Here is a 23,633-nt window from a genome sequence, read left to right as displayed (position 1 = left end):
AACCCTACAGGGCGGTTCCATTCTGTCACATGGGGTCACCATGAGTCAGAAATGGACTTGACAGCACCTAACAACAACAGCATTGCCACAAAGACACTTATAGAGCCTGTTTATTGCATAACTAGCAGGCACAAATTCCAAAACAATTTTACAACACTTAAAGGGTTGTACAATACTTACAGGAATAGAATGTACAATAAAAATGAAAAATAAGTACAGAATCAGTGACATGGATAAAAACACGTTTGAGTAAAAGGCATTTCATTTTTCCTATGCAGCATATTCTTTTGTAAAAAGAAGGGTTACCTTCAACCAGGACAAGGAGAGAAATAAAATCCTATTATTGGAAAGCTCACGGATGCTGTTGAGGACAAAAACATGCTAGTTCCAGTCTTGGTTCTGAAATGTTAATCATTTAGGTTGTGTAACAGCTCCTGAGTTGTGCGCTTATAGTTCCAATTTTATAAAATGCTGTATTTGATCTTTGGGCCCAATTCATTGTTCTTTGGCAAATAAGAACTATTTGCATTTCCACGGCAGGAGATGATACCAGTTAAAGAACCTTCGGGGTAGAGCTGTTACCTTCTGCTCAGCAAGAGCCAGTTTCATAAAGTGCACCTCTGTCCCATCAGCTTCCGGGGGTGGGGGTACTTGAGAATTATAGGGTAAAAACGACTCACGGGATGAAGATATTAGTGCAAGGCTGTAGGATCCATGTGCAAAAGGTGGCCTTCTAGAACAAGCAGACAGACCAGGTGCCATCTGCTCGCAGGACTGCAGAGCCTCTGGCACACAACCTCAGGTCAGGCTAAGGAAGTGTGAGAGCACGGGCCGCCACTCCACCAGGGAACTTCTTTCCCAAGGTGGCCCTGCGAGTTACCAGAGCAAACTCCTGTGGTATTCTCACAACTAGACATGGGTTTTTGGTCCCCATGTTCCTTGGCTTTCTCTAGGGCTAAAATCAACATCCTGTATCATAGGTTCAAGTGAAGACACTACTTCACCTCCTTCAGACAATGCGTGTCAAACCTCCGCGGACACCCATCCTCCCCAGCAATCCTCAGGACTGCCGCTGGGCCTTTCCTGAGGACCTGGGCAGCGCAACAGGAGGGGCCGGTGTTTTACAAGAAAGAGGGACAGCTAAGGGCACGAAGCATGCAGATAGTGGTATCAGACGGTGCTTGAAACTCAGAAGACGCCTTCTAGAAGGCAGTTAGGACTGCAGTTTCACCTCAGCACCTGACGATCATGTGGCACTTAGGGCTGTACAGACAAACAAGTGGGATGAGTCTTTCGGAGACATGAACCCTTCTCCCCAGGCTACTCAACAGTGGAGCAAAACCCGACAGAAGCGCCCACACACTGCGACTTAGTAAACCAAACACCGCTGTGGTGCTATTTTCATGACAGCATACGGTCAAGCTATTAAGTTATTCATGAATCAAACGGTTCTGTGAAAATAGAGACGATTTGTACGTTGATTATCCCGACTTCTTGATGTGGGTACATGGCCACTGTGGGGCAGAATGCCTGGTTAAAAGGAGGACTAGCAGCAGCTGGACAGTGCAGGGTGCCTACATTACAGGTAAGGCTCAGAGGCTAAACTGGCCGTGACCAGGGAAGGCACTCCCCCTGCAGAGGTCACAGGGCCCCGTGGCAGAAGCTGTGAGCTGGCAGCCTAGAGGCCATGGCTCCCCACATGTGTTCTGTTAAAATGTTTGAAATCAGTTGTCAACTTTTAAAGATGGAGAGATGGCAAGAAGAAGTCCAGATTTCAGGTGTCTCTTGAAAAATCAAAGCTCTGGCAACTCCAGGCCCACATTCCTGCAGGGGTCCCCCGCTGTCTCTGCTCCAATCACCTGCACTGCTGCCTGGCCCCTCTGGTGTAGGTCAAGGTCTGAACCACACCCACACAAAACTGCTGCACTGAGCACGGGTAGGAATAGGTTTTAATATTCAGAACAAGAAAGGTCTTTTTAGTAATCAAAAAAAAATTTCAGCATGTTCCAGAACTTAAACCTGTATTCTTTCATAGCTTTGGAATAGCTGGTAGTCAGCCAGGGCACACTCCCTAAGGAATTTTTAAAAGCTGATGTCTAATTTTTAAGTACCAGTGAGGCAATGGAGAAGAAACGAACTCAGATGATTATATAAATCTTACCTTATAAGAAGTCCTTAAAGGTGACAAAAAACATGAAGCAGGTCACGTTGAGAAAGCACTAGAAGTTAAAGGAGTAACTGAATTTTGGATGCGAGGCAACACAGGGACAGGGGGTGCATGATTCCTTCTCCCACAGTTCATGGCAGTGATAACTGGGTGGGTGGCAAAGAATTCGTTATGGCTTGTTTGGCCCATGTTCCCCTTCGCTGACAGTGGGAAGGCAGAGCTCTTGACCCAGAGTGATATCATGGTGGCCCTCCTGTCCTGAACATGGCCAAATGGACACAATGGGGGAGGGGATGTATGCTTTAACTGACTCCATGGAGACTTCAGGATGACAGCAAAATAGAAAGAGACAGAAGCTCAAGTAAAAAAATTAAATAAAACCACATTTAACGGGATAGAGTAGCTAAAACAAATAGAGCAATTAATTGTTTCCTTCCAAGAGAGACTGTTACATTCCTTTTAGAAAGTGACAAAGCCCTTCTCTATATATGTGCTTGGAGATACCCCAAACTTCAGAGATTTTGCAGTAGGCTGGAAATTCACTTATTGCACAATGCTTGGTAGGGAACAGATAATGTTGACCTTTTTTTTTTTTTAACTCAATTCTTTGAAGAAAATATTTTACTAAAAACCTCATTTATAGTTTTAACCCTAGGCAGGGAGTTCTGAGGGATGAAAAAGTCCTAACAGAGTTTAAACGATGAAGCTGTGCTTTCGGATGCAGACGATCATTAACTCGACAGTCACTGACGACACAACAGAAAATCAGAAATGGAACTGGCACACAGGCACAAAATAAGGCAAGTGGGTTAAATTGATAGCTGAAAATTTGTTAGAAAACATGCAAAAATAATACCGAGCTTTCTTTTAAAAAGTTTTAAACGGTCATTAAATGTTTTTTTTGTAAAAATCAGAAAAGGTCCGTGTCTAAATTTGAAATCGGACTTTAAAAAGCCTAGAAGATAGAAGGGACAATGCTCCGCTCTTCAGTTGTTGTTCTCTTTGGTGGTGATGGTGACCAGCTGCTTGGCGGCCTTGGCAATGTCGTACGCGCACTGGATGACCTGCTGAGTGACTAGCTGAATGTCCGTGGGGGAGCCAGGGTCCCCAGGGAGGGTCTTCCTGCACTCGGACTGCAGGCGGTAGGCACTGGATGTCAGTAAACGGAGGGAAGTCCTCACCATGTCGGACTTGGGTTTCTAAAGAGAGAAACACAGCCATTGGCCATGAACTGGAGGGCAGACACCCAAAAGCAAGGGACAAACGTTCTTCTGCAAACAACTCAGTGTGCTCCATACAGTGAGAGGCGGTTTTGCCATGCACTTTTTCAACTGGAAGCCTTGCAGTCCGCCGGGTAAGAGATGCTGAAGCGTTCTGACTCAAAAGATCACGTAGCATGCAGTGTAATTTTAGTACTATGTGCTATTTTGAGTGCTATTAATGTTTTGAAAATTATTAATTCACTTGGGTAAATTATTCCAGATAAAATTTTATTAATGTTTTGTCTTTACCACTTGACTTATACATACTCATCTTACTAAAACCAATATTCTCGTAGAACAAAAAAATATATGGCTGTTATTTAAAGCTCTATGTGTAAAAAATGTTACTGTAAAGGTCATAAGGAAATTTCTTGCAGCTCATTTCAAAGGATCGGAACCAAGTAAGTAGGAAGTGACTTACTTTGGGGAACAATGCTGCCATTTCTGTAACAGCTACATGTATCCTCTCTGAGCAGGGAATATAACTGCAAGAATATTGAAGAAGTTATTCAAATGACAGTAAAAATAATTCAGAGACTGAGAGTATTTAGAGGCACAAGCAGCTTCAGTTTCCATCCCCTTAATGAAAGGCCTGAGGCCGTGACAGCCACTGTGCGTACACTCGACCAGAAGGCCCCTGGTGATAAAGCAGTCCCCCATCCTCTCCCCCAAGTTCAGTGGCTCAGATAAAAGCCATCTGCAGGCATGAGACGCAGGCAGCATACACTATGGGCTGGGTACAGCTACATGGCAACTTAAGCGCCTCCTCGAGTTGGTCATTTATTTCTCATGTGTTTGCTCTCTTTCCTCATTTCTTGAAAGCGAAACAGAGATTTCCATGCAACAGGCCACAGAAGTTAAAAAATCACCCAAACCCCAACCACACCCACTGCCATCGAATTGATTCCGACTCATAGTGACCCTGTAGGACAGAGTATAACTGCCCCACGGGGTTTCCAAGGCTGTAAATCTTTATGGAAGCAGACTGCCACATCTTTCTCCTGTGGAGCTGCTGGTCGGTTCGAACCACCGACCCTTCAGTTAGCAGCCGAGTGTTTAACCACTCTGCTACCAGGGCTTCTTTTAAAAAAATAAAGGGCTGAAAAAAATCTCAGCATTATAATCAGGGCCTCCACTTTAACACCCACGTGCCGTTTAACCAATGGGCACTTCTAAACTCCTTCCGTTTCGAAAGCATCTGAATTGGTGGAAAACCAAAATGTTTGTGTGAGGAGAAAACACTGAAGTCTGCTTCATATACTTGTTCAGACTTTTCTCTACTTTTCCATAAAGTTGCCACTTATTTGCTTGTAATAAAATGGTGGAGTTCCTGGGTGGTGCAAACGGTTAATGTTCTTAGCTGTTAACCGAAAAGCTGGAGGTCTGAATCCACCCAGAGGCTACTCGGAAGAAAGGCCTGGAGACCTACTTCTGAAAAATCAGTCACTGAAAACTGTATGGAGCACATTTCTCCTCTGACACACATGGGGTCGCCATGAGTCAGAACAGACTCGACAGCAACGGGTCGAGCACAAGCAGCACTTCCCTGCTCACTGACATGCTCTCAGAAAACCAAGTGCCTGATGTCTGCCTGTCAGACCCTTCCTTCCAGGCCACCTCTTCACCTGGCCTCGCAGGTGACAGCACAGAGTAAGCACTTAAGGAGTGCTGACGGGGTGCAGGCTCTGACTCCACAGAGAACTCACTAGATCCTCCCAGCAGCCCTATGAGGCTGGTACTGTTAGCATGCTTGTTTTCCCGATGGGGAAACAAAGACCAGGAGAGGCGACCAACTTGTCCACAGTCCCACAGCTGCTAAAAGGCGGGCTGAGATCAAGCCCTGCCACCCGGGGCTGGAGTCTGAGCTCCTCCCTGCTACCCAACAGGCCTCTCCTGAGAGATTCATATTTTTTGTTATAGCAAGCCTCTTTCCACTGGTGGTTGGTGATTCTGACTTCTTAGGTGAGGAGAAATGGAAGAATCCAGGAGTACTGTGACAACATCAAATGGCGGTGGTTTCCCGCACCTGAAAAGCTGGGTTTCCACCCTGAGTAGTACGCATGACAAAGTGCAGAGAGGCAAAAGCAGATTGGTGATGGCCACCACAATGCCACCAAGCTTGGACTTGTTTCCAGGAAGACTGACCCACAGCCTAGGAAGCCCTATATCCAAAAAAAACCCCAACCCTGTTGCGTCCAGTCAGATGAGGAAGCCCTGTGGAGCCTGTTGTTAGCAGATTAGGAAATACTGCTGTGAGAGCCCTAAGTCTGGCCTTACACAAGATCCCCTGTGACCATATTTTTAAGTCTTTTCTTCTAAGATACAGAACCCAATGCTGTTAGCACCTATCCTAGCCCTTAAAGCCATCAAGTAACATTTTCCGCCCGTTTTTTAAACCATGAAGTTGGTTTCTGCTTAAATATTGTCATAAGCAACCTCTGTTCTTCATCTTTGTAAGAAATTTAGTACCAAAACTATTTAAATTAAGATGGACTACATTTTAATTAAGCCGTTACACTTCAGTAGAATGGCTTTTATTATCCAAAAGTACCTTCAAATGGGAAGCTCTGACTTACCTTTTCCTTGTGGTGCTGTGCTCCCTCTGAGAGCGATTAGAACCACAGGCTGTGTACTCATAAAAACGCTTACGCGTAAGGAGGTATTTCACTTGCAAATACGCAGGGGCAACAACCTACCCGGTGGCACAGTGGCCACAGCGATCACTGTGTCCCGCACAGACATCTCCTGAAACAGCGTGCACATTTCATATCTCACTCACTGAGAACCACACCTGAGAGGCTCCTGTCTTACTGCTTACAGTTTTCGTTTTTCTGCGGAAATAGAACCCATCCTTTCCCCACCCTCCATAGAGAAGAAATTTATCCTAAGGATGTCTCTGACACATTTATTCAATACAAACTATCTGGCAAGTCCTCGACAAGCCACAAAAGAGAGCACAGGCACGTCAATGAGAAAGCCCTCCTCTGCTCTCACAGAAGTTCTTTCTTCTTTTTTTGGGGGGCGGGGGGAGAGTTCATTTTCCCAACTTCAAATTGATACCCTTCCTCAAAAAGGTTTTTGTGAAAAAAGACCAGCCTTACTGGCCTGACAGAGACTGGAGAAACCCCGAGAGTAAGGCCCCTGGACACCCTTCTAGCTCAGCAATGAAGTCACTCCTGAGGTTCACCCTTCAGCCAAAGATTAAACAGCCCCATAAAACAAAATGAGACTAAGGGGGCACAACAGCCCAGGGACAAGAACTAGAAGGCAAGAGGGGAGAGGAAAGCTGGTAATAGGGAACCCAAGGTCGAGTACAGAGAGTGTTGATATGTCGTGGGGTTGTTAAGGAATGTCATAAAATATGTGTAGTAACTGTTTAATGAGAAACTTTTTGTTCTGTAAACCTTCATCTAAAGTACAATAAAATTAAAAAAATTCAAACAACAAAAAAAGGTTTTTGTGAATAATATCTAGTAATCCCTAGAAAGACAGAGAATGTGTGTGTCTGTAAGAGACAAAGTGACAGAGAATGTGTGTCTGTGTGTGAGAGAGAAAGACAGAGACAGACAGACACACAGGCAGAGAGCAAGCCAGAGGCCCAGGAGATGGGGCCAGCCTGCAGGAAGGTCAGAGGCTGCAGGGGGCTCACTGAGCCCGGGGAACCAGGACCAAGCCTAAATGTGCCAGCACGGGCTAAGGGTCTACTTAGGGTGAACATGAGGAACAGATCAACAAAGGAGAGAACAACAGGAATAGGCATGGATTTAATTACTACAATGCAAGGTTATAAATGAAAAGTGTCTCGGATATGTGAATAACCACAGATTTTAATGAGGCACCAAGCCATTTATGAAATAGAAATCCTCTAGGACCGATTCTGGTTTAAACCCAGAAGGATGACCTAATGATGAAAATCTCTGCATCATTCCCTCATGTATTTAAAAAAAAAATTAGATCATGAAAAGTACTGAATGGATTTGTACATCTTAGAAAAAGAAAAAAGGAACTTCTCAAATTGTATGAGGCACCATATTGCAATCTTTGGAGCCAGAAATGGCCTCTGGGTAGATATTTATTTTTGACAACTATCAAAGAGAGCAATACAGTGTAAGCACATTTTTTAGTTTGAAATACAAGCACAGCACTTCTGAGTGAGATGCAGTGTGAAGTGAGGCAGAGAACACTAGACAAAGCGTTATTCTTGGTACCAGGGCTGCTTGAAAGATTGTCAAAAACCGTACTTTGGAAAGCTGTGACAGAGTTTGCGTTACAGAATCAGATAATGAAGCTGAGCAAAGCAACTGAACACCTATTACACATGAGGCACGAAAGGCTTGGGATAAAGAGGATATTGGGGGAAGGAGGAAGATAAGTAGCCATGTGATTTCTGGAAAGGAGGCCCAGAAAGTAGGACATTTCCTCTGAGGATCCTCCCATGGTACACTCATGAAGATTCACTCTTATCTTTTAATAAACACTGACTACTCCTCTCTTCCCTAGTGGGAAAAAGGACACTAGGAGAGAACTAACTGTACATAAAAAAGGTATAGAAAAAGGGGAGGTCGGCACAGCAGTGCCGGGAACATGCGGAAAAACACAGAAGACGCTGACACATCTTTCCCTGCAGGAGAGAACAGAGGCAAGAGAGAAGCTACAGTGCTGTGTTCCTTGAGTAACTTCTGTTTCTGCAAAGCATGATGAGAAGTTCACCGAAGTCCTAACGTTTGCTGACCTAATGAAAAGAATGAGACTGTTTTTGGGTTTTGACCAAACTCTGCTGCTGTTTTCTCAAACTCAATAGGACGGTGTTAAATACTGTTTATGTCTAAATCAAGCCAGCGTGTGGGAACTAGGATGTCACCCAGAACGGTTTACAACTTACCAGAAGTTCTCAGAGAATTCTGAGAGAACAGAAGGATAAGTTAGAACAAAAGCCAGTCCTTTCCTTACAGTAAGAAGTAACTCCACGGGATATGGTTCTGTTCAGAGTAAACAGATTCTTCTTTCATGAGCAGAGAATTACTTGGGTGAGGATTAGGACAACTTCTATTTCTAATCCATTTGTTTCTTAGAAGTTTAAACACACACACACACATACACACACACACACACAAGGGAGACATATAAGAAATCAGGTTCACTGGAGGATACCGTTCATGTCAGCAAACCTTTCCCAAGCTAAAGATCACATGGAGCAGCAGAGGCTGGAAGAAACAACTGCTCAAGTTTTAAGGTGGTTTCTTTTTCTTTTCCATCCAGAAGTAGAAATATCACTACCCAATATGCTGCAATTCTATTTCTAGAGACATTTATTCTGAGAACCTGACAAGATGAACGATTAAAAACCCGATGTTTAAAAAAGAAACCCTAGATTTTTACAAATTTGTTCACAAGCCTCTTCAAGTTTCAGTTACCTTAAAGCTCAGTAAATTGGGAAAAAACAAACAAACAAAAAAAACAAAACCCATTTACTAACTGAAATAGCTTGTCTTTCACAGCACTTACGCATATTCCCCCAAAGCAGGATTTTTAGTCCCCCTCACCTGTCATGTTTATTTTCTTGGGCTGCTCTCAGGAGCTCCTGTATATTTTTGGTGATCTGCTCGGTCTTCCGGATGACGTCCTCAGTGCTGGGGAGAGAGGGGCTGGGGGCTGCGTGGGGCTCTGTGGCATTTGGTGCAGAGCTGTCACCCTGCCACACCGTACTCCTCTGCCTTCCCTTTCTGCTTGACCTGTGAACGATATAGAAGTGGCTAAATATGACGGGTTTATGAGCTGCTTCTCTGTTTCTACTGACCACTTAATATGCACCAGCTGAATGCACCAACAGGCTGCTGTTGTGGTCTCCTCTGTCCCGTCAGTGGGAGACTCACAGGTAAGGCTGTTTCATCAGAGGGCGGCTCTGGCTCACATGGAGCCCGTTTCATCCACTCATGGGGCTGGGAATTATTAAAGTGACTCTCACAGAAAAGGGTGGGAGGGTGAGGAGGAAATAATTGGAATGGGGAGGGTATATCTTTATAAAGCCAACCCCAAGAGAGCCAATTCCTTGGGTACAAATGCCGACTGTAACCTAATGTCAATTTAAAACTGAAGTGAAGGGCTGAATTTAAGCAGATTACAGATATTAAGAGACATGTACAGAATGCTGGTAAAAGAAAAAGGCCTCTGTGATAATAATGTGAGATGAGAAGACATGTAAACTAGGGATTTATGCCTGAAAATTCTAAGACCTTATGGGTCTGAAAATAGAGAAAAGGGGTGTAGGTGATAAACAGCTTCTCTTGACCAAGGCCTGCTGCTGCTTTTGTTGTTACTTGCCCTTGAGTTCATTCCGACTCATGGCGACCCCATGTGTTACAGAGTAGAACTGCTCCATAGGGTTTTCCTGGCTGTAATCTTAACAGGAGCAGGTCACCAAGCCTATCTTCTGCGGTACTGCTGGGTTGGTTTAAACTGCCAATCTGTAGGTTAGGAGTTGAGTGCAAACCATTTGCACCACTTAGGCCTGCTGGGTCTCTGATGTTTCAGAGCCCACCCCCCGGGCACGCTCTTCCTGCAGCTGTACCCCATGTCATCGGGCTCCATGTCATTGGGAGTGTTGTCGTAGTCACTTTCAGGGGTACTGTTCTGTTTCTCCAGCCTGGATGCCTAAAATAAAGACAGAAAAGGCAGCCTCCGTTAGTTTAGAACATGAGACACTTCTCGAGAGCTCTCCCCAGGAATCCATTACCTGTTAACACTATGCGGCCTTCACCCTCCAGATCTCATCTGGGACTGGAGACCACCTTTTACTGAAAATTTAGTAACAGGTGAACAATGGATCCAGATATGGTTTCTTTCCTTCTTCGCACCACTTTCTTCTTAGCCCAGGGGCTATTCCATAAAAAGATCCTTGTTACAAATGAACACAGACAGACAAGGCAACATACCCACATTTAGCTCTCAATGGAGTATGGAGTTTAACTATAATGTTGGTGTTGTTAGCTGCCGTTGAGTTGATTCTGACACATGGCGACCCCATGTGTGTAGAGGAGAACTGCTCCATAGGGTTTTCAAGGCTGTGACCTTTCAGAAACAGATGGCCAGACCTTACTTCTGAGGTGCCTCTGGGTGGGCTTGAACCACCAACCTTTCAGTTAGTAGTCCAGCGCTTAACCATTTGTGCCACCCAGGGCTCCATTTAAAAACATGCCAGAATGTAAGCAACTATAGGTCTTCCATGCTGGAAGATTACCTAGTCTAATGCCAGCTGGGACAATGGAGGGCCAAAAAAGGCTGGGTGGCCCACCCAAGGCCACAGATTTAGAAGAAAAACAGGACCAGGAACCCAGGTCTCCAGCCTCCTGCTAGTTGCCATATTCCACGCCTGGGGCTCCGAAGATCACCACCGCTCCAGGCACTCATGGCTCTCTAGGAATTGCCCTCAGAGATGGCTTTTATGAGCCACACAGAAAAAACAGGCTTATTAATTCACAGCCACTATTGTTTTTAAACCAGTAGGACACTTGGCTTCAAATCACTTTTATCTGTTTCAAAAAAAAAAAGAGATCTACTCTTTAAAAGATAAACATTTGGTGCAACTGTGGAGATTCAAAAATGTGATGGAGATTCAATAGGCAATTTCAAAAGAGGAATCCTAAAAATGTCTTCAGCAAATGGCAGCACTGCCAAATAGAGGGCCTTCCAAGGTGAAAAAATTTGAAGGGGACCATGTTCCTTTGAAGGAAACTAGGTTAGTTCTGGAGTGTTTAGTAAAAATTATTTTCCCTCAGTAGTATTTATTTTATCCACAAGGTTTGAGAATTGCTTCGCCCAGAACAGAGATCAGTGTAGGCTGATTCAAAGCCTAGACTGATTATCTTGCAAAATATAAATATGACCTTTTTCCAGTTCTATAACTTGAATTTAATCCAAGTTAACCAAAACATGTACGTGACTAAGGGATTTTAAAGCTGCTGCAACAAAACGTGGTTAAGGAAATCGTTGTAAACTAAGAGCCTCGTTTAAATATATGGACACCTGGTAGCGTCATCCAAAAGCATGGCTGATTATGGGTAAGTCAGTTTGAGAAGTCTACATACAGTCTGATAATTGGCTCATTACCGATAATGCGGTCTGGCACCTTGACAGGCCCTAAGGGGACAGGCACAGCAGCCACCCGCAAGGTGGAGAAGACCCCTTGTGCAGGTCACATCAGCTTACTATCTCTGTGGCCTCTTTTCCTCTCCCAGGGCAAATGCTCTCTCACATTCCCCCAAAGTCCCCTATGCAGTCCCGGGCACTCTAATAGAAGACACCTGCTTTGTGGCTCCTAAAATTCAAGATGAACTTGAACTTAAACCCACTCAAATTCAGCTGGCCAATTATTAAGGATGTTGGCTTTGAGCCACATGGGGAGTCTGTAGAATTAAGTTCTGCAAAATCTACTACGATGTTTAAGATCTCTTTGCCTACATCTCCTGCCAGCAAGAGGTTATGCTTCACTTGCTGCCGTGTTTTGATCTGCCTTTACGTAGGGAATCAGTGAGTGAGTGTTACTGGAAGTCCAGATGGAAGGCCAAGGGCAGCACTGTGTCCACTGCAGACAACAGTGAAACCAGGGTCTTCTGGAGGTGACCTCTAGAAAGAGTGATACCCTTTCTCACCTTTCACGGGGGTGTTCAACTAATCTTTATATTTCTTTGCCTTTAATACACACACACACACACACACACGTATGGATGAGCAAGTGTATGTGTATACAAACACACACACAAATGGAATGTAAAAAATTTACATTTAAATAATTATACCAGATAATTCTCCCAGAGTTGCTCCAGTGAGAATTAAACCCAGAAAATACCACATTTTTATAATGGGTCTTTTTGCTTTACTTGATGTAAGTTTGATAATCACAAATCAAGTGCATTACCCTGCAATGATCAAAAATACCAAGTTTCATATAAGCATTTTAGAAAAGTAACAACTCGTATACCTCATAAAAGCATGAAGGAACCATTTTTCAAGAATAGAAAACACAGGATAGCAGCAGCCACCCAGGAAATCTGTTACCTACACATGAAGTCCTTCGCCGTTGTCAACAAAAGCATGTTAGCCAGCTTTTTTATGAAAATTATTGTAAACATGCAGAGCCAAGATCTATTGGTTAAAAAGTGCTGTTCTTTTAAAGCTGTTAATAGAAAAGTTACCATATAGCTGGTGCTGGTTCAGTTTATTTAATAGATTTTCAGTTTTCTCTGATTACACACACACCATAACAATCTAAACCCAGGATGAAGCTGTCAGAAACAATCAGGATTATCAGTTTAAATAACACTTTGTCTCAGCAAGCAGTCCTTGCAATGATTTTCAAAACTACCAAAAATTAAAAAAAGAAGAAAAAAATTTCACCGTGGTCAAAAGAGATTTCTTGACTCTTATTAACAAAGTTTCAAATTAGTATTTCATCACTATTTCTCTACCCCTTCGTTTAACTGGAATATAATGAAAACATTACAGATCAATTTCAGAACGGCTCAAAAGATTTTAAGTACCATATATCAAGTTTTCCTTTTAATATACTACTTCTAAGAGAATAAAAGGACCACAAAAAGACCCTGAAGAGCTACATGGCACTGACATTGGAAAAGAACGTTTCTCCATCATTCCACTGATGTGGAGGGAGTGGACCAAAGCCCCATGCAAATCCAAAATTGTCTGTAAAGGTGGCCCCTTACCCACAGCGAACTTCCCCTCTCTCACCTTAATTATACTCCCCTTCCATAAAAGGTTGAGCCAGGACCTGAACTGAGGTCTTCAAAGCCTGGGATCTTTCCATGACTTTCCCAGGTTACAGTCACGGACTCTTTGTGCTATTTGTTTACTGACGGTGCCTTTGGGAGCAGGGACTGTGTCACGTAAGTCAATTAATTGACTTGATAAAGGCTGGGCATAGAAAAAAAAACAAAAAACAAAAACCAAACCCGTTGCCACTGAGTCAATTCTGACTCATGGTGACCCCATGCGTTACAGAGTAGAACTGTAGGATTTTCTGGACTATAATCTTTCTGGAGGCAGTTCACCAGGCCTTTCTTCTGTGGAGCTGCTGGGTAGGTTAAAATTGCCAACCTTTATCGTGCTACCCAGTGACCTCACTGGGCATAGAGGAGGTGCTTAATAAATACTTGTTGCTTGGCTACTCTAAAAGGAGCATACTTGAACCATGTACTGTTATTGAGAATGTAAATGATACATCAGCAGGCTGCATATGACCAACTAATACACATGAACAGCTTCATACCAACAGCTGCTCATGCCTCCAATGCCACTGTAGGTCACAATGCTGATGTGGGACACAGGGACTGGAAAAGCCTGGTTTGTCAAGTATGGTGCTGACATAAAATATGTCAGAATTAAAAAAAAAAAAAAAAAAAAGCATGACATTTTAGTGCTTCAGCTAGTCCAAAGACACTAGTTTTGATCTATAACGATAGCTCTGAACAAATCTGAGGGATTTCCCTATTACAGTGTTTAACCAGCACCCAGCTAATTTTTTGATTGTTTGAAAAGACAGTATGTTCAGAATCAATGCCATGGGGTGATTTGCGAACCTTGTTAAATATTATGTGTAACTAGCAATGTGGAGTTAGACGGGAGAGGCATCTCTCTATAGGTCTGCGTGAGTGTGTGTGCCCGCTGTGCTGTAAGAAACCAGGAGGGAAGCGAGGCATCATGCGGGACAGAAGGGCAGTTAGCGGAAGGACGGAAGGACAGAAGCACAAAGCACCCATGAGCACTGCCGCCTCCTCCAGGGAGCAACCAATTCAGAATGTACTTAACCCTTCGGGTGCTTTCGTCCCTCGACCAGGAGAGTGTGGAGGGGAAGGAAGGCAGAGACGAAGAGGAGGTCACAAGCGCGCTCCTCCCAATCTAGAAGGGGAAAGAGAAACACACTCGGGAAAACAAAAAACAAACAAAAATCTGGTACCATAACCTGGCTTCTGCCCAAGTTCCCCAACGAAAGAATCATAAAAAATCCCTCACTATGTGACAGCCCAGTGACAGATTCCAAAGACATTTACTCCCTTAATAAAATGCCCCCCATAAACAACTCTGAACTTAATAAAGCTATTTTTCTATATGGGAAAAGGTAATACCTAGCAAAATTGGTCAATAATTTCTAAATGTATGTTGTTGTTGGGTGCCATCGAATCGATTTTCCACTGATGCCCACTCCCCTACTGCCACTGAGTCAATTCTGACTCACAGTGACCCTACAGGACAGAGTAGAACTGCCTCATAGGGTTTCCAAGGCTGTAATCTTTATGGAAGCAGACTGCCACATCTTTCTTCCAAAGAGTGGCTGGTGGGTTCAAACTGCTGACCTTTTGGTTAGCAGCTGAGCACTTAACTACTGTGCCACTAGGGCTCCTTTTTCCACTCACAGCGACCCTATATGACCGAGTAGAATTGCTCCATAGGGTTTCCTAGGCTATAATCTTTATAGAAGTAGATCACTAGGTCTTTTTCCCGCAGAGCCGCTGGGTGGGTTCGAACTGCCAACTTTCAGTTAGCAGTTGAGTGCTTAACTGTTGCACCACCAGGGCTCCATTTTAAATGTACAGCCTAAGGTAAAAATTTGTTTTTCAATCAGGATTGATAATATAAAATGAGAAACTACAGGAATGATTAAAAATTGGTATATGTTACCAATAGATTCTTCAGTATATATAACTTCCGCAATAATATGACGTCCTTACACTCTAAATTTTTTAAAATTAGAAAGTACACTCTGAAACTAACAAAGGTTGCTTTTCCGGAAGTTTGTTTTCAGTTACACAAAAATAAGATTTTTAACATAGTTCAATGGCATTCCCATTACATCAAATGAATTAATTGCCTTAGAACATTAAACCAAACAACTTAAAAAGAAGTCAAAATATGGACTCCCAATTACAATATAACAACATGGTAATTTTACCACTCTAAAGTTTGACAACATTAAACTAGGGCAAACTAGGGTTTAATTCACTAGTGCATACTCTTTAATTTGCATTTACCCTGAGAATTATTTTCAAAACTCCTAAAAAATTTGACAGAGGAAATAACTTTTAGGCATTAAAATCGATAATTACTCTTTGGGAAAAAAAATCACATGAGAGTTTAAAATGTCTGCAACATTGTTTCAAATTTTTTTTATAATAAACCAATCCAAAAGAAATATTTGAAAACCTCACAACATAATATTTATGCCACCATAAAATAAAATTGTTAGTACCCTGGTACAGAATACAAACTTTGGAATATAACACTTGTAAAAATCAATGCAGAGTTTTTACATTTCATTTTTATGAAAGGATCCAGCAACACTTTCTCATGAAGAGGAGGAGGAGGAAACAGAAGCTAACCAAGTGGGCATGCAGACCACGTGGGCAGAGGCTGCTGTGGCCTGGGCCACCTCCAGCCTTGCCCTCAGTACCCCGGCCACACCCACTGACCGCTCTGCTCCACTGGAGGAGCTAAGAGGCCACCGTGGAGCCTGAGGGCTCCAGTCCAGAAATGGGCACATCCCTGTCTATCTCGAGGAAGATGGCACTTCCTTCCGCTATTGGGTTTTACGGTTTTTGTTTCTGGAAGTGGGGAAGGAAGCTTTACGAAAAATATGTACCACTATTCGTTGGCTGGGAAATATATTATGGGTATGGGAGAGAAAAAGGTGGAGGTTGAGCAAGAGCCAGAATGCCCAATTTTGTTGGAAAACTTCCCGTCAAGGGCCCTGTGTGTTTGTGGGAACACCGCAAGCACTGGTTGACATGTTAATACAGCAAACACAACGACAATTCTCGTAGCCCAGTTTGGCCAAGCGGAGGCGTGGGGATCTGCAGGTTCAGAAGGGGGGATGCAGCAGTCAGGCTGGGCAGAGAGTGAACAGCGGAAGCGCCAGTGGTGTTACTTACGTGCGCGGGGAAGGGCTGGAGCCGCGTCCTGCTTTCCTCGGGGTGGTTCACCTCTCCCATGGGGAGATATGGTTTCTGCCCTGATCCCGTCTCGTACATGGACATGGGCCTACTGCCCCGGGCGGATGGACGTCGCTTTAAGGAAGAGTGGTTGGAAGTGTCTGTGTACTCAGAACCAGTTTGCACCTGATATATAGTGGTTGTGGCCTGTTTCCTGAGGTTCGAATTTTCACTCTGGAGTGTTTGAAGCTGAAAGAAATGTTTGGCAGTGGGACTGTGTTTTTCTACAGCAAGCAGAAAGAGCAAACACCAAAGTAAACGAATACGACTATCGGCTTTAACAATAAGAACAGTTACAGCTAGCTGGGTTGAAAGTAAAAGGCAGCTACAAACAAGAATTCTTTCTTCTAGAATGAGTGAAACACAGCGAACTCGCTTCATCACTTAAGCAAACTAAACAGTTTAATTACTGAATGTGGAAAAGTTGCAGGTTTGAACTTCGTAAAAACTAGAGACAAATGTCTAACCTCTTAAAAAATCTGGCATGGTGGGGCTGGGAAATGTTTGTAAGCAAGCTGCACTCTAAATTTTCTAAGGCTGTTTTCAAGTAAGAGCTTGAGATCATTCAAACATCACTTAGGTAACTTGCTTTTCAAGTGAGTCCTAAGCAATTTGCAAATGCCAAAAATTACAGCAGACACCATGGAAGCAGCACAGAGATAACTAGAGTTGCTTTGCAAAGCAAGAAAGACAGCAAAGTTCAACGGATGAAATATTTGATTAGCTAGTGCTTTCCAAAAAGCCAACAAGAAAAATTATGATCAACAAGTTTTTATTACATAATACTCTTGATATTCCAAACAATTTAGCACTTTTTGGGGGGTTTGTTTGTTTAAATTGAGGGAATCAAATCATGGTAAGTTTGCTATATTAACATATCACGAACAAAACTGTGAGCCTATGGAACTATGTTTATATCTTCGTCTGAATGCTCCACGTAGCATGCTTGCTTCCCTCTGGTGATCGATCATCTTTCAGCCAGGGCTGGAATTTTTGGCCTTTCTCTCCTTGGGCTTTGTCACACAAAAACGCGACCATGGTAGTGTCGGCTTCAAGCATTCTAATCTGCCTGGCACCACCCCATCTTAGTTAGAGGCTGTCACTTGGAGGCCCTGAGTGCTCTTTCCATTCCTCACATGCAGGCTGCTTCATGGTGTTTGATGGATTAGAGTTAAGGGGTCAGCAACGATTCATGTTACTCTTTACGTCTGTCATGTTAAACACAATTAACTGAGTCCATTCTGCACCGTGTCCTTTCCCCTCTGGTGCGCCTTCATCTTCCATGACAATTTATAAGCTGGGTGTGGTGTGAGTTCAGCTGTCTACTCTTTGACAGTGATTGTAAAATCTGACCAAGTTCCCCACCAGTGCCAAGGTTTAGGTCCGCAAGCAACTGTATTTGTGCCAGATGATCATAACTTTCTCAATAGCAAACCCATTCAGTGTTAGGAGTTACTTTTAGCTTTTATTTAGAAAGCACCAATCTGTGACAAATACACCAATAGGAGCTGCTCCTCTTCATTAATTAGCATCCTTTCCAAGCAACTGTTAAATGTGAAAGATCAGATACAAATCATGCTACTTTGTTAACTATATATAAAAAACAAACAAAAACTTTACCTAACTTTGAAATAAAATCGATACATCTTTGCAAAATAAACGCTACATTACGGGAACCCTGCAGAACCTCTGTGAAAGGGTGACTTCCTGCTTCTTCCACAGAAACAGCAGCTCAGTCTGTTTTCTGATGTAAAAAGCAATGCACTAAGGGGTGAGAGGTGGCTTCTCCACCAAAAAGGCCTTTGGGGTATAGCTTATGAACTGCGCCTCCCTTTCCAAAGAAAGAACAGCTGGCAAAGTGACAAGCAGCCACTGAAAATCTCTACATTCCAGGATCCAGACAGGCATAAGGTACTTTCAAAACTATTTATCAAGGGAGCCGTGTCCTAAAATGAAATGGCCGAAGTCCAAAGAGTGAGGAACATCGCTTACAGGCTCCCTGCACCAAGTGACTGGAGCATTTGGACACGTGCTTGTCTGTCTACGTAAAAACCCGTTACAAGCTTTTACCAAGGCCTGGCAGTCAGAAACTATCTGCCCTTTTCAGGCCTCCAAAACATCCAGCCTGGATTTTGTTTCAATGTATTTTGATGAGTACAAGTTCCTGGTCTCAATTTTGAAAAATTTGAGTCCTCTGTATTTAGAGAGATGTCTCCGGATCAATTTTAATGATGCTTATCTTAATAATCACCAGGACACACTTTCTTGTTTGGAAAGAGTATAACAGGAAATAAAAAGTTACAAATAATTCAATAGGCTCAGAAATCAAAAGCATTTCTAAAAATGGAAGAGATGATCAACTAGCAATTGCAAACTTCTTCCTTCTGCGTTTCTTAAAGAAGGCTAAGATGTTTGCTTTCAGAGACACAAGGTTATTTCTGGTGATTTCTACAAATACTAAAAAGAGCATTACAGAATAAAAAAAGGTGACGCTTAGCAGACTGATTTACATGGCAAAGTCAGCATGTTTCAGAAACAGTCTTGTCAATGAAATTATTAGTCCAATTAGTGGAACAAACTATTAAATAAAAGGTATTTCAGAAAAGACAGAGGAAATGCAAATCCTGTCTGTTAGGGCAAAGTACACCTTGTATTTCGATGACAGATGAACTGCCGCAAGCATGCCGGCCCTGTGAGGCAAGGGCTGTGTCGGCCTCGTTGCCGCCACGCACCAGCCCTGGACGAGGCTGGGTGCACAGAGCAAACGCTCTCTGGACAGCTGTCAAGCACCTGCAATGCCAATTCTAGTTAACTGCCTGACTGCAAGTGTTGGTTTCTTTAGGGTCTAATTGATTCTCTTTCCCTTCTATTGTAGGTATACTAGCCATTTATCTCAAAAGGTCTCTAAAAAATAACCTAGGACTCAACACTCAAATGATCCCAGACCACACTCCAGGTGAAGGTGTGCTGCCGTTTACTTTCCTTAACAAGTAGGAGGGCCAGGGCCCGCTTTCAGCTCTTTGGCCTTCCTTTAGGAAGCGTCTCTGAAAAGGGGCCCGCCACAAATGAAACAGACCATGGCCACAGTTCGTGAAAAGGATCTGAAATGCCTCACTTCAAATTAGGGAAGTGTACAATCTGTTTAAGGGAAGTGTACAAAACCTCATTTCTGAAGAGAATTAAATAACGGGGGTAATACCTATGAAGTCCTAGGTATAATTTAGAATTTTTCAACTTCCTTTTCTTAGCATTCTCATTAAGAATTACACTGATAATCTCCCTCTTGAGTATATTTCTTGCTATCATTAGCCACATTCCTTTTAGGGGTTAATACATTCATGTATTTCTGACTTTCTCAAAAGGTATTGGATGGCAAAATGCTCAACAAATGGGATTGTTTTTTACTAGCATACAGTTCTCGCTAACGTAAGTGAAATATTTTTGTGTATTTATTGAGAACCTACTGTGTGGCAGGCCCTGCTCTATGCTCTGAGGACACCACCAATAAGTGGTTAAGTATTGGTGAAAAATAAAGCAGGGATGTGGGATAGGGCTGCCAGGGGGCGTGGCTAACAATTCAGAACAAGAATGAACAGCAAAAGCAGCCCTTGCATGCCATGGGGTGGGGTCTGGACCACTGATAAACACATATATGTCTAGGGCATTTGTCTGCTCTGTCTTCATGGCGTGATTATTCTTTAGAACCAGCAACAGGAAGATCACGTCCATGCAGTGACACCGAGGAAGCACAGAAGAGTGCAAGGGTTACTGTAACTGATACCAATACTTACTAGGTCATTACCTTTCTCCTACTTGGGAAACTTACTCTGGATATATTTCAAATCAAAGAAATCTTAATTGAAATATCCAAACACATCCTGCTTCCAAGAAGACAGCTCGGCCCAAGGATTTTTAGGTCTGTTACAACAAGTAACTTCCTTCTGGTTACAAGCATCATGCCTGTGGTTCTTCCTTATACTACGGGATGAAAGAGTCAATCACCCTGGCAATTTATAGACATGTTACCTTTTTCTGCATAATTCTCAGCTCGTCACTCAAGTTGTTATTCACCTTCATTAGCTGTTGTATCTTGGCCTCAGAAGCCACTAGAGCGTTTTTGACCTCCATAAATTCTTGTACAGTGACTGGTCCATCTGATAAATCTGAATCTAGACTCTAAAAATAAATTGGGGAAAATGTTCACAATCTGAGTCGATGATAACATTAAAGACTAACAGCTAGAGCATTTTGAATTCTGACAAGGCCAGCTGAATTGCAAAATCCATCAAACCAAATAAAGGCTTCTGAGACTAGCACAAAGCTAACGTAAATGGGTCGCCATAACACTTTAAAAAATTTAAGCCAGTATTTTCTAACAGAATAGGCAGCGTGGCTACAAATCTTCTCTGATAATGATTCTCTGAATGAGTTTGTCTTGTCTTGTTTGCCTTTCTCTTGCTCATTCATTTTTCTCTTTTGTTCATTCTTTCACTAATTCCTTCATTTTGACAGATTTTTACTGAGAATCAGGAGTGCAGCAGGCAGTGTTCTAGGTGCTCACGATAGATTAGAAAACAAAATAGACAAAGATTCCTGCTTCCATGGAGTTTACATTTCAGTAGAGTAAGACACATATAAAAGAAAAATAAGTAACTATATAGTATGATAGAAGGTAATCAGTGTTACAGAAAAAAGAGAAGACAGAGCAGGGTAAAATAGAGCTGAGGAGCTGAAGTTGGGACACAGGAGGATTGCATTTTAATTAGCGAGTGGGGTAAGCCTTTGAACAGCTGAGATGTGAGCGACAGCTTGAAGGAGGTGAGGACATTAGTCCCGAAGCGGGAGCAGCAGAGGGAGAGGAGCCGGAGTGAGTCAGAGTTGCCGGAGGGCCCATCACGTGGGTCCGTGTACGGACTCCGGCTTTCACTCTGGGTGCTGCAGGCTGCTTCGGGGGAGTCTGAGCAAGGGAGTTCTGGGTAGGATGTGTGGCTCTTGCCTTTCCTTCAGGGTTCCCTGTAGTGGCCCCATCATGCTCAGAGTCACGTGAGCTAGACACTCTGGATACATCATCCATAAGTCTATTTCCCCACTTGAAACATCCAACTTACTGCCAAGATCTTTCTACTCTCTCTTTCTATTCACTCATTCTCAAAAGTCTGCTGAGCCCTTCCTAGGGGTCAGGTCCTGGTGATGTCCTGGGGATTCAGCAGTGTGGGGGAGAGTGTGGGAACCTGCGGCGCTGTCCTGCGGGCTCACTGGTGAGCAGTCTCTCCCAGCCAGGCCCTCCTCATTTGGGCCCTGAGGTGGCTTGTGTCTGCTCTTGTTTGGACCTCTTTAAGAGGATCTTCACTGGGCTCCCTGCCTCCACTCTCTGACCCGCCTGCAGTACTCCCGAAGCATAGCCCTGACCATTGCCTTCCTGCCCGGCCTGAAGCCACCTGAGCTCCACATGCCCGCAGAAGTCCAGGCTCCCCTGTCTGCCACCTTGTTCCTTCATGGTGTGGCCCCAGCCCTCGGCTGCAGCTTTGAGTCTCACTCTTTTTAGGCTGTTCCTCTATAAGACCAGGTTTCCCCATTCTCTCTGCCTAGACCACCCTTCCTTGCCTCCTCCAAGGCACATCTAAAGAGCCTTTTGTGCTCGGCACAGATAGCAACCAGGAACTCTTTCAGCCTCTAGGGTTTATTGGGAAGCTGCTGTACCACTGATAGTGTGTGCTGGCTGCAAGGCAGGGGCCTTTATGACTATTTGAAACTGAAGAAACAGGCATGTGCCACAAATAACTGTTTTCACAAGGTATTGTATGAGGTGTCTGAATTTTTGGTAGGAAAATTAGAAATTCTGAAAATTTTTATTTGTTACACATGTGTACCAACAGACCCTAGTGGAGACTCTGGGGTATAAGTGGCACTTCATATGTACCACTAAACACTTAGGGTAGGCTTGTGGGAGGAGGCAAGAAAAAAAATCCATACTACCTACCAAAAATTCCAACACACTCAATGATTCAGCATGCTTCCATTAATGAAAACAGATGGTATCAACAAAAAAATTCAAAGCAGAAAATAAATGGATCACCAAAGGGTTAACAAGCCTTCCCCGGCACCCTTCAGCAGTAAGTCAGCTCTCTCCTCCCTGCCTCGGCTTCTATTTGTGCTTCTCATGATAACTGCAGTTAGCTCACCTATTAGGTAGTGACATCCTCACAGGAAAGGGATTAGGCCTCAATCAGTAGAGTTAAAGTATTACCAGAGAAGTCACCCCATAAATATTTGTTGAGTGAATACAACACACCAGTCACTACTCACAAGTTTTATAGAATGACAACTGCAGACCTGCTGTGATTCAGCAATTCACTTTGGGATGAAGGAGCTCTATTTTAAAACTATTTGCCTCCTTCCACTTTTGGTTGGCCCAAGCTAGTAGTGAACCCAACTTTAACTCCATAGGACCTTTCACAGGGCTAGCCCTCAAGTGATTTGCAAATAAGGCAACTTTGTAGGAGAAATATTTTAAAAAGGGACATTGCCATTTCTGTGTGAAGTGTGTGATCCTACCTTCTGTCTGTTTGCCTTGCTTGCAGTGGTTTCCAAATCCGTGTCTTCGTCTGATGCCACACTGTCATAGTCTGGCTGGTCATTGTCTTGGCTCTCAACGCTGTGCTGGTTATTGATTGTTTTCAGTATGAGCTCCACATTGTCTATTGACACAAATAAACAACTTTACTTCAGGCTTGGGAAAAAAAATTCCAACACTGTTGGGAGGAATCTGGGTTTAGTCATTTAAAGAACTGAAAGAAAATGACAGAATCAGCAGTGTCAAAATTACATGTAGATTCAGGGAAGATGACAGCGTAAACAGACCATTGTTCCAATCCTAGCCCACAAATGCAACAAGAAATACAACAAGGAAACAGTGCTCAGTTTTGAGAGATTCTGAATCAGGGAGCAGAGGAAAGCAGGGAGAAACTGCAAAAAGGAAAGAATCAACGAATCGAGTCTCATATAGCAGGAAAATCACTTCTCTCACTGTCCCTGCCCCTTGCCACATGGATGGATGGCTGCTGTGAAGAAAAGAAGCCTGCTTTTCTAACCACCACAGTTCCTGCCTGTACAGAGACAGGTCCTCAAGCTTCTGCTCTAAAATAAACAAGCAGACCTCCCCAGGGGTCTGTTTGGAGTGTGCCAACACATCACCTACCTAGACAC

The 23,633-nt window shown here is 43.4% G+C and overlaps 1 protein-coding gene across 1 annotated transcript in view; it reads right to left on the bottom strand.

Moving 5' to 3' along the window:
- Positions 1-2,747: 2,747 nt before the first annotated feature.
- Positions 2,748-23,633, bottom strand: part of GIT2 (GIT ArfGAP 2) — a 53,596-nt gene continuing 32,710 nt past the window's right edge. Inside the window, 8 exon segments of the mRNA XM_004378983.2 lie at positions 2,748-3,366; positions 3,851-3,914; positions 8,973-9,161; positions 9,998-10,080; positions 14,251-14,340; positions 16,368-16,616; positions 20,454-20,603; positions 22,983-23,125. Of these exon segments, the coding sequence (XP_004379040.1) occupies positions 3,154-3,366; positions 3,851-3,914; positions 8,973-9,161; positions 9,998-10,080; positions 14,251-14,340; positions 16,368-16,616; positions 20,454-20,603; positions 22,983-23,125 (1,181 nt within the window). The 3' untranslated portion in view covers positions 2,748-3,153.

Source organism: Trichechus manatus, unplaced genomic scaffold (assembly GCF_000243295.1).
Source record: "Trichechus manatus latirostris isolate Lorelei unplaced genomic scaffold, TriManLat1.0 scaffold00061, whole genome shotgun sequence".
Lineage (NCBI taxonomy): Eukaryota > Metazoa > Chordata > Mammalia > Sirenia > Trichechidae > Trichechus > Trichechus manatus.
This window is presented reverse-complemented; position numbering and strand designations above follow the sequence as displayed.